Source organism: Eutrema salsugineum, unplaced genomic scaffold, assembly GCF_000478725.1.
Source record: "Eutrema salsugineum unplaced genomic scaffold, Eutsalg1_0 scaffold_4, whole genome shotgun sequence".
Lineage (NCBI taxonomy): Eukaryota > Viridiplantae > Streptophyta > Magnoliopsida > Brassicales > Brassicaceae > Eutrema > Eutrema salsugineum.
In genome coordinates, this window is record NW_006256686.1 from 10064965 (window position 1) to 10076137 (window position 11173).

General features: G+C 33.8%; 1 protein-coding gene and 1 pseudogene across 1 annotated transcript; both read left to right on the forward strand.

Moving 5' to 3' along the window:
* The first annotated feature begins 4937 nt into the window (after positions 1-4937).
* LOC18014115 (probable E3 ubiquitin-protein ligase ARI3) lies at positions 4938-6372 on the forward strand. The gene is made up of 4 exons (XM_006418970.2): positions 4938-5168; positions 5282-6045; positions 6159-6276; positions 6367-6372. Exons 1-4 carry the CDS (start codon positions 5028-5030, stop codon positions 6370-6372), a joined length of 1029 nt encoding a protein of 342 aa, XP_006419033.2. The 5' UTR covers positions 4938-5027.
* A 3146-nt stretch (positions 6373-9518) lies between these two features.
* Positions 9519-10936, forward strand: LOC112084495 (annotated as a pseudogene).
* The last annotated feature ends 237 nt before the right edge of the window (positions 10937-11173 follow it).

An 11173-nucleotide genomic window follows, 5' to 3' on the forward strand; every position in this document is an offset into this window, starting at 1 on the left:
TTACTTTCATTATTATTAAGAGTATTGCTCTTTTTAGTTTAACTCTATATACTATTAAAATGGGGATACTATATATTGTATCCAATTGTAAAAAATGATTTAGGCTATTATGTTTTTGAACAGATATTATTCCTATTTCCAAACACAGATATTTAATAAAACTTTAATAAAACTGTATTTTATTTTATTCTAGAGTATGATCCGTGCAGACGTAGTAAACTAGATTTTAAATTGCGTGGTAAATTTCTGAACCGTGTGTATTATCTAATGTGCGCATAATTTTTTTGTATATGTTGTTTTGTGGAAAATTGGCTTTTTCAGACACGAACTTTCCGAAGATGTTAAATGTATACTTAAACTTATGTATGGTGCTTGATCATACTTAATCTATATTAATATTTGAAATTCATACTTAATCTTCATTTTAATGGCACAAACCAACTTTTTAGTAAATGCTGTTAACTCTCCGTTAAACAATGTCTACGTGGATGCCACATAAGGGACGACGTTATATTGGGTTTTCTCGGTTTAAAAAAAAAATACGAAACGACGTCGTTACTCTTATAATTATGTGGGAAAAAAGCAAAACCACGCCGTTTTGACTGATCTTCGTCTTCAACCCCTCACTTAACTCAGAGACGAATTAGGGATTTGTAAATCCAGACCTTCAACCTGTCGATTCTTGTTCGAGACCGATATCTTCTTCTAGCAGTTTGGGTAATTTTTTATATGTTTTTCTATATTATGTGTTCGTGAGTGTGATATAGAGCCTGCATCTTTATCTGAGTTAACCAGCTCTGTATGTATAATCAATCTTGTTCCTCTGACATTAGGTAATATTAGCTGTATGGCTCTTTGCTTACACGACACCGTACAAGCCAGGGAGATACTCTCACACTTGCAAAGAAACTCTCTGATATCCCAACTCAGCTATAGATTCTCTCTATCTTCACAGGTTTATTATTAACAGAGTTTTGTCGAAAACAGGAGTTGAGTTTTTAGAAAAAATGAGTCCAAAGCACAATTTTATTGGTGAAAATGCAGCTATGTATCAGCAGTTGGGTGAGAAAGGGAGCGAGATGGAGAACGAAGAACACAGGAAGAAGAAGTGGGATGAGTTGCAGAGTAGACTTGATGAAACACGTGGATCAATTCATCACATTGAACTAGTGAGAAGACCAAAAATGATCTTTTTTTTTTCTGTTTTTTGCAATAAGTAAAAAGATCTGTCAGGCTTAACACACACTCTCTGTTTGTTACAGGTCGGAAAAGCGAGGTTAGAAATTATTCAAACGACATCCTTTGCATTTTTTTTTATCTGAAACCGAAGAAACCCAAAACAACATCGTCTCTTATGTGGACGACACATAAACAAAACTTGACAGAACAATTAACAGCGTCTGGTTAGTAATTGTTTTACGCACAAAAAATAAAGTTTAGAGACGAAATTCAAATAAAAACGAAGATTAAGTATGCATTTCAAATGTTAATATAGATTAAGTATGATCAAGCACTGTACATAAGTTTAAGTATACATTTAACATTTTCCAAAAGTTCAAGCCTGAAAAAACCAATTTTCCGTTGTTTTGTTTTTTTCTTTCAATTTCTTAAATTTATGATCATCCATGAGTTGGTTTAATGAAATGTACACATTTTTTTCTTTGTTATTCATTTTATGCAATTAGTTGATTTTTTTAAAGGAAGATATTAACATTTTTAATTTTAAGTTGGATAATATATTTTTTTAAAAATTTCATGTAAAGTTATTATTATTTGGAGATCGAGTCCTATTTGTTGCGGATGGTTGTGTTTCTTAAGTATACTTCTTAAGTCACGGTAGAATTGGCAGTTTGCGTGAGTGTAGAAATAGAAAGTGTCTAGGGAATCGACAAATAAGCATTGATAATAGACAGAGTTATTAGATATTAATCTTTGCTAGTCCGACAGTGGTTATGACTTCGATGTTCTTCATTATAAAACTTTGTCTTGAATTTCTGCTACAGTAGGTGTAATTTGATTTCATTAGGGAATTTATGCATATACAGTAGGGAAGCTCGTATATATATGCATTGTTCATTATCCGCGAGTTACTAACTTTGAATCATTCTCCGTTATATAATAAGATAGATAAAATGATTTATCAATATGTTACTGTTAAGCTATCTATTTGCGTCTTATGATCTTATATCAAACCAACAATTCAGTAATATATTCTATTCTATTCTAAAATATTCTACCGAAAACAATCACTGTCAAAGTCTTCCGGCGATGACATCAGTTCCCACATGTACATGCTTTGCTTCAAGGGCTTGATAAGGGAGGGAACAACGATTTTATTGGCAAGGTTTGGGGTTGCGATTTGCAACCAAGAGGATAATCTCTTGTTTCAGATGAAGGGACCAATTCATCATGGCTCCGACATTACAATTCGGAAGTCGAGCTTATGGCTTTGAAGCGAGGACTAAATGAAGCAACGAGTTTTAGATCACTCAAATCTCAATCTACTGTGACTATCAACTGCTTTTCGAATTGGTAAGTAGCTTTCCTTGGCGGTTTTAGCTTACTTCATTGTCAAGTTTCACATGTCTTTGCTGCAATCTGAAAATACGTGGTTACACATGTCTTTGCTGCAATCTAACATGTTTTGCGAATACATGGTTTCGTACTCTCTGGAAATGAGTTTGTTTCTTTTTATATCATTATCAGCGTGCTTGTGGATTGCGAATAGGTTAGGAAGAAATCAGCATTTGCTTCTTCTGAATGTGAATATTTGTGTAGTTGAAACACGATTAAAGAATGATTACTCGCTAATTAAGATATTCTGTTTACATGAAATTGTAGGTTAAGATATGGGAAGAAAGAAGAGTGTTTGGATTCTGTTGGAAGAATCTTAGAGATGTGATGCTTGGAGAAGATGCTCCTCTGCCACTTGATGTCAGCAAAAAGAGGCCCCGTGGATCCAAATCCTCAAAACGGGATTCAAAATCGTCAAGAATGGTAAAACACGAAACACCCAGATTTCCTGAGGTGCTTGGTAATAATGTCGAGAACCGAGCTTCTAGATCTACTGAAGGAAATGGGTCTATGAGATGCTGCTTTAAATGCGGTGAACCCTTTTGCATCAACTGCAAAGTTCCGTGGCATAATAACTTGTTGTGTAAAAATATAACAAGAGATTGGGTCCAAATCCTACGGAAAATGATTTGAAGCTCAGTGTTCTAGCAAATCAGAAGATGTGGCATCAATGTGGTAAGTGCCACATCTTCTGATTTGGGAGTATACATGATGCGGGAGGATGCATTCAAGTAACTTGCAGGTATCATCATCATCATCATATTTGAATATGAAATCGCATTCTCTAGCTTATTATGTTTCTTTTGAAATTTGAAATTTTGATTATGTTTTCCTCCTAATTAAAATTGTGTGTTTCATGTTTGATTGATGAATGAATATAGGTGAACCAGAACTACAACGAAAGATACCGAAACAGATAGTTTTAAATACGAACTGGTTATTCTCATAAAATATTTCGGGTACCTGAAACACACCCAAACCAAAATGCGTACTCTGTACTCAAAATATACGTAATATATCCAAAATTAGGTATATATCTAGATTTGAAATAACCAAAATATCTAAAATTAAAGTTATAAACCCAATATATTATTTATGTTTAGATCTAACTACTATCCGAAATATCCAAAATTTTTTTGTTATATTTGTCAAAATAAAGCATTTTTTTTTGCAAACTTTCACAAAAGTTCATTAATTTTGTAGGTTTTTAAAAAATTTAGGATAAATTTTGGATATAAACGGGTCCTAACCGAAGTGGAACTGAAACAAATCCAATCTGAAATAAAAGAAATATCTGAATGGATCCTAAAGTTCTAGTACCGAAAATCTAAACAAGAAAAAACCGATCCAAAACAAAACTGGTATCCCAATGACTAAGCGACCAAACCTAGCTAGTTCTATTGTTGGTTATAAACTTATAACTAATAATTAAAGAGAAAATAAAATATTTTTTCTATTAAAACAGAAACATGTATTGTGTTCAAACATATTTTTTTTAGTTTTTTACTATTCTATTTCTGAATATTTTTTATTTGTGTTGCCAAACAAAAATTTTAATTTTATTCATCTGTTTTATTTATTTTCAAAATTAATAAAATAACATTTTTAAATTTTATCTTTAAAATTAATATCGAAATTTTTAAATTTTAATTTAATTAGTTTAGATTTTATTAGATATAGTTAAGATTAATTATCAAAATTACAAAAATCAGTTTTTATTATTTTTACAAAATAGTAAATAAGATATTAACTTATTTTTTTTTTAAATATCCAAATTTAAATAATATTCGCATAATTATAAAGATAATAAATAATATATTATTATATAATTTTTTTATAATCAATTATTTTAAGATTTTAAATATTTAAAATTCAAAAAAATATAGATTATATGGTAATATGAACATATAGGGTAAAATTATGTTTTTATAATCGTGGTCAAATTTATTAAAAATAATAATTTTAATTTTAACACAAAAATAAATTCTTTCATTTATTAGAAAATATTATGTCTATAAAATGTAAATTATATTATAAAATTAGATTACAAAAATAAAATTTTTCGTGCAAACACACGGGATAGAATATAGTTTAAGTTATAATTAATTACTTATTATTGTAACACGAAACACGTAATATTGTTAGGAAAATATCATCGAAAGATATTTCCCTTTTCTATTTGGATTATGGTCGATTCATAGTTTCTCACCATATATACGAATCATAGAAAGCCTACGACTCTATAGTCTTCTAAGAGTGCTATTGTCGGTAGCAGAGAAAAGATGATCAGTGGTGGATTTTCTACAGTAGATGGCCCAAAAATCTCACTAGAAAAACCCTTTCGCATTGGTCCTTACTTGTACAGCCTTTACTCCAAGGGTTTGGTAAGGGATGACTCATTGGCCGGATTTGGGGTTGCAATTTGCGGACAAAAAGATGATGTCTTGTTTCAGATGAAGGGACCAATTCATGGCTATAACATAACTGTGTTGGAGGCTGAGCTTACGGCATTGAAGCGAGGACTAAAAGAAGCTGCAGATCTAGGGATCAATCATATCACAATTTACTGTGATTATCATCCCATTCACGAATTAGTAAGTTCTCCTTGTTTGCTTGTATCTGTTACAAACATCGATTTCCAAAGGCTAAAGTTTAGTGTACCTGATTATCATAATTATTGACTCTGATTCTCTTGCATTGCGTGTAGGTCACGGGAAGATCCATGCCGAAGGATAATAAGACTGCCGTGCTAATAAATGATGTGCAACGCATCAGGGAACGCTTTGCGTCAAGTTTTCTGATTTTAGTATCCGGAGATAGCATGAAATATGCTTATAAACTAGCAAAAGAAATAATAGTTTCTGAAATCAGCATATCTGTGGATCCTCCTCGCAAAGCCAAGCCTGCTCCGAAAAGCACTTGTCCTATCTGTTTTGATGACGATACCAATGCTGATCAGATGTTTACTGTTGATAAATGCCGTCATCGGTTTTGTTCCCAGTGTGTGAAACGACACATAGAGGTAAGGCTACTCGATGGAAGTGTGATGAGATGTCCTCACTACCGTTGCAAGTCTAAGCTGGCTCTTAACAGCTGTGCCAGTATGTTGACACCAAAACTAAATGCGTTGTGGCAAGAAAGGATCAAAGAAGACTTGATTCCTTATGCCGACAGAGTTTATTGCCCCAACCCGAAGTGCTCGGCTTTGATGTCGAAAACCGAGCTGTCTAAATCGAGTAAAGAAGCTGGATATAGGAGATGTTGTTCCAAATGCGGTGAACATCTTTGCACCAACTGTAAAGTTCCGTGGCATGAAAATTTGGCATGCAAGGATTACAAGATGTTGCATCCAAGTCCTACAGAAAATGATGGAAAGCTAAAAGCTCTAGCAAATCAGAAAATGTGGCGTCAATGCGGAAATTGCCAACACATGATTGAACTTTCAAAAGGATGTGTCATCGTAATTTGCAGGTATCATCTCTAATCACATTATTTCTTTCTTTTTTTCTTTTTTTCTTTTTTTAGTCACATTTTTCCTTTTGAATAATTTTATTAAGAAAATACATCATTGCATTTCATGGTAGATGTGGACATGACTTTTGTTACCGATGTGGAGCCAAGGCTAAAAGTTGCCGTCATGGTCTTGGCCATGGCCATCCACCATCGCCGCTACAGCCGCCACCACCACCGTCACAGCTGGGGGTTTGGATCTTAATCTGTGTTGTTTGTATATTTGTAATTTTGCTGATTTATTTTTATAAATAAGGATAATCGACTTTGGTTGTTTACAAGGTTTAATGGTTCGATGGGAAATCAAATTACCATTCGATCGGATTGTCCAGTTTATTCCCTAACTTGATTTTGAAATAGACAAATATTTATGTGTTTTTTCTTCTAATATTTCATTCTTCCAAATATAAACATTTTTTTCTATTAAGATCACGGTTAAAAATAAAAATAAATAAAAATCCAAGGAAAATAAGTTAAAATCCAACTGTTAGTTGTGATTGTATACTACAACAAATATCCACCTAAAGCAATGATAAGTTTTGTTTTCCTTATAATAGTGGTTCTACAAGCAATGTATACGTTCAGATTTACGTTGTTCTCATGTCAATTGGCCATCGGAAATATATTACAGGCGACCCTGCTTTTGCTGAAATGTTGGTACACTTATCCCATTTCATGAAATGTTTATGCTTACTTTATAATTTTTGTGTGGTTTTCACGTTTTAATGTGCCCTTTTGTATACCACCATTATGTGAAATACTCACAAGAGTGTAGAAAATTATATTTATGTTGGTGAATCATGTAGGAGAAAAATGCTTTCTCTTTGACATTCATGTGACAGATTAGAATCATAGATTTTTATCTCACCGTTAATACAATACTTGGATTTGCACACCATTCAAAACGACACATCTAACGTTTAACGGAAAATTGGCCAATTCCTACCTGATTTATTAACTTATGTTAATCTCAGACCCGAAGTTATAATCAATGCGAAAAAAATCTTGAACTTCTGATTAATTTGAATTTCATCCTTAAACGTTTTTTTGGTGCTTAAACATGATTTTCACCAAATACCGTTAATGTTCCGTTAAATTAATCCTATGTGGTTAACACAAAAGCAGAACCAATCCAATAAAAAAAACAAATATTCATTGTAAATTACGAATGTGCTGGGCAGTTGTTTTCCTCCATCTCTTTCAAAATCTTTAGTGCTTCCGTATAAACTCCTGCTTTACCAAAAACGTTCATAGTCGCCTGGCTTAAGTTCAGCAAAAAACTCATTCGCCTCTCTTAACAAACTTTCTCTTGCACAAGCAGATATCACAGTGCTACAAGTAAATTCATCAAACTGCAAGCCTTTGCTTCTCATCTCGTCTAGAACTAACAGAATTTTGCTCCAAGACCTTCCCATCTTCCCAAAAGCATCGACAATCACGTTGTAAGTTACCAGAGTAGGCGAATGTCCCATCTCTTTCATCCTCTCAAAAAATGATAGGTCTTTCATACTTCCCTGTTCGTGAATAAGTATACAGGATGGTTGTGTAAGCATGAATATCGAGAAGGTGATCTTGTAGAGGAATTTTATCGAGCAGCTTAGCTGGGTATTGAGATTCTCTACCTAAGATTCTAACTACGGTTTCGATGACCTGATGATGATAACCTGATGATTAAGCTTCAAAGCTCCTGAATTAGAATCCAAAACTAACCATTCAAACAACAAAACTGCTCTTTCCCAGTTTCCAAAATCATGTAGAGCCTTCACCAAACTAAACAAATCGGTTTTGAGCAACTCAGGTGTCTCGGAATCCAGGAATTCACTCAATCCGTGCAAAGGCTGCTCCACAATGGAATTGAGCAGCACACCTTCCTTCTTCCACAGTAGTTTCAAAGACCCATCCCTGAATTTTCCTTCATCCTTCCGATTTTGATACCCAGAATTGAAACGGGTCTTGTCGATTTCACCTCCTAAAGCCATTTATGAGCCGATTCTGTGGAGGAGATCTCGAGGGAAGGAAAACGAGCGGCAGTAGAATTGGTATGTCGCGGCGTGGAAGAGAGGTGAACGAGATGGTGGAGGAGCGAATGGAGAGGAAAAGTAGGAGGGGAAGGAGGATGTAAGTGGAGTGTAGCGGAGCTGAATTTGACGGAGTGATTAGAGGGTTGAGATGGTAGAGATTTAATTGGTTCTGCTTATGTGTTAGGCACGTAGGATTTGATTTAACAGAGTATTAACGGTATTTGGTGAAAATCATGTTTAAGCACCAAAAAAACGTTTAAGGATGAAATTCAAATTAATCAGAAGTTTAAGTTTGTTTTCGCACTGATTATAACTTTGGGTCTGAGATTAACATAAGTTAATAAATCAGGTAGGAATTGGCCAATTTTCCGTTTTAGAATAGTGGCAAACAGCTGATTAGTAGCCAACACATAAAGATGAGATGCTGAAAATAACAGCGTCGCTCTAATCCTCATGCATCGGGATTCATCTTCAGCGACAGTTTTCCTCTCACTGATGTGTTATCTTCTCTCTGCCAAAGCTGTTTTACTCCATCGCTACCATTAACGCAGCAACAAGTAAACTAAGAGAAGAGGCCTACTAAAGCATGATGAAAAATTTGATGGATCCTGAATGTGCTTTTCATATTTACTTTGTTCTCATGTCAATTGGCCATTGGAAATCGTTTACAGGCGACCCTGCTTTTGCCGAAATATTGGTACATGTCTCATTTCATAAAATGTTTATGTTTACTTTTCATTTTTGTGTGGTTTTCACTTTTCAGTGTGCCCTTTTGCAATACCACCATATCTGTAATAACTTGGGACACAAGATAGGCGTCTTTACTCTGCCTCTGTTAGTTCTTTCAGATGAAAGAACCAATTCATGGCTCTGACATTATTGTTTTGGAGGCTGAGCTTAAGACACTGAATGCGTGGAGTGGACCAAGCGAAGCCTTGGGTTCAGGGATCACTCATATCTCAATCTACTGCGATATAGAGAAAGGTTAACTTTTTTTTTTTTTTTTTTTTTTGAGAAAGGTTAACTTAAAGCAAAATGAGAGTAAAAATTAACCATCATGAAACCGACGAAGCGCATTGTGGATATCATACTTGGATATTAAAGATTTTTAATAGAGGAACTTAATTAGTTAAAAGATACAAAAGATTAAAAAAAAAAAAAATGGATTTGAAATTTAAAAAGATTTATAGCAAAAATAATGAGAATCTATAGAGAATCGGTTATACATCTTCGAAAAATAAGAAAATCAATCGACACTTACCAAAACCTGTTGCAACTAATTAATAAATTAAGATTTTCTTATTTAATAATGAAAAGTTCATATATCTTGATCTTCTCAAGCACGATACAATATTCTCTTTTCCTTTATATTCACTCAGATGTTTACCATTAAAACTTAGACTAAAAACAGCCATGGAAAGAGATGAAGTAGCAGGCATGATTTCGAAGAAACGTCGAAGTGGAGATTTCCCAAGGCGTGACGGCGATGATTCTTCTAAGGTCGTCGTCGTCGAAACCAAATCCATGGCGGCAAAATTTGTGGACAATGGGTTTAGTGAGTGACCAGGTTGCAGAGGACGGGAAGATGACGGTGATGGCTGGATTTGGGGTCGCGATTTGCGATCAGAAGGATCAGTTGTTGTATGAGTTGAAGGAACCAGTGAGCGACGCCGAGATTGACCGCAAAGAAGTTGAGATTACGGCTCTAGTTCGTGGGTTAAGTGTATCACTCAAGATGGGGATCAAGAACGTCGTGATCTATTGTAAAGACTGTGAGATTTACCAAATGGTTAGTGTTTTTGTTAGTTTATATGCACTTTTTAATAATTTGTTAATTATACAAGAACTACTAACCTTTTCCTGTAATTGTTAAAATTTAACGAGTTTTTAAGATAATAGTTTATCTTACCTTTTTTAGTAAATTTCATTTGGTATTGTTTATTTAGGTGGAATGTGGAGTCCTTAACATTCGGATTGTATTTGCATGATTAGAGAAAAAAAATTTATTTAAATAGGTTTCTCTCGTGTTTAATTACACATTATGTCGTTATGAACTAATTGGTTTTTTTAAGGAAAAAGAAAATTTAGACCATTTCTACGTGTCATCCTTGCACATAGACCATATTAATCTTATGAACTAATTGTTAGCTTGTAATATTTGTGAGAAGTAACTTCTGTGAACAGTTATCATAACATTTTTGTATAATAATATATGCTTTCTCAAAACGAATTTTATTAATGTGGAAACTTAAACAGAAGCTAAAAACATATATTGTTATGTCCTAGTGTCCATTTTGAAACGATGATGACTTTGATAGTGATGTTTTCAATCATGTCTTGCTTTAATGAGATAGATTAAATTCTTTTTTTTCATGCAGATAACTGGTAGATGTGACCCTAAGAAGAAAGGAATGATCCAACTTATGGAAGAAGTCGGACGCCTTAGACAAAAATTTGTTTCTAGCGAAGCTACTCTGGTTGCTCCAAACGATATAAAGTTTGCTTATAAACTTGCAAGAGATGCAGTGTTTTCTCAAACTAGCAATGCCGATGCTGACGAACATGATGATAATAATGATGATGATGATGATGATGATGATGATGATGATGATGATGATGATGATGATGATGATGATGATGATGATGATGATGATGATGATGGTGATAATGATGAAGATGATGATGATGGTCATGATCATGAGAATGATAATCCATGGGCTTACGGTTGTGGTTGTGATCATTGGGGTAATTTTGATTCTCCCCCGGCCACTGGCATCGACATCGACATCGATATCGACACTTACATAGATCAGTTTTATAGTCGTTGGTAGATCTGTGTTTGGATCAACATGGTTGAAACATTTTCCATCTCTTTCTTTGAATAATTTTTTTTGGGGGTTTATTTGAGTTTTAATACGTAACTCTGAGATTCTGGATTTTCTTTATTAGTCCTTTACTTTCATTATTATTAAGAGTATCGCACTTTTTTCTTTTTACATTCATAATTATGGCAGAGTGGAAGATCATCAATATATGTAGATCAAAGTTAATCTTTTTTTTTTTTTTGG

Excerpts from the sequence above, each read along its gene's own strand:
- LOC18014115 (XM_006418970.2), top strand. The coding sequence starts at position 5,028 with ATGAAGGGACCAATTCATGGCTATAACATAACTGTGTTGGAGGCTGAG. Across the intron at positions 5,169-5,281 it reads ATCATCCCATTCACGAATTA|GTCACGGGAAGATCCATGCC; the intron begins GTAAGTTCTCCT and ends CATTGCGTGTAG. Across the intron at positions 6,046-6,158 it reads TGTGTCATCGTAATTTGCAG|ATGTGGACATGACTTTTGTT; the intron begins GTATCATCTCTA and ends ATTTCATGGTAG.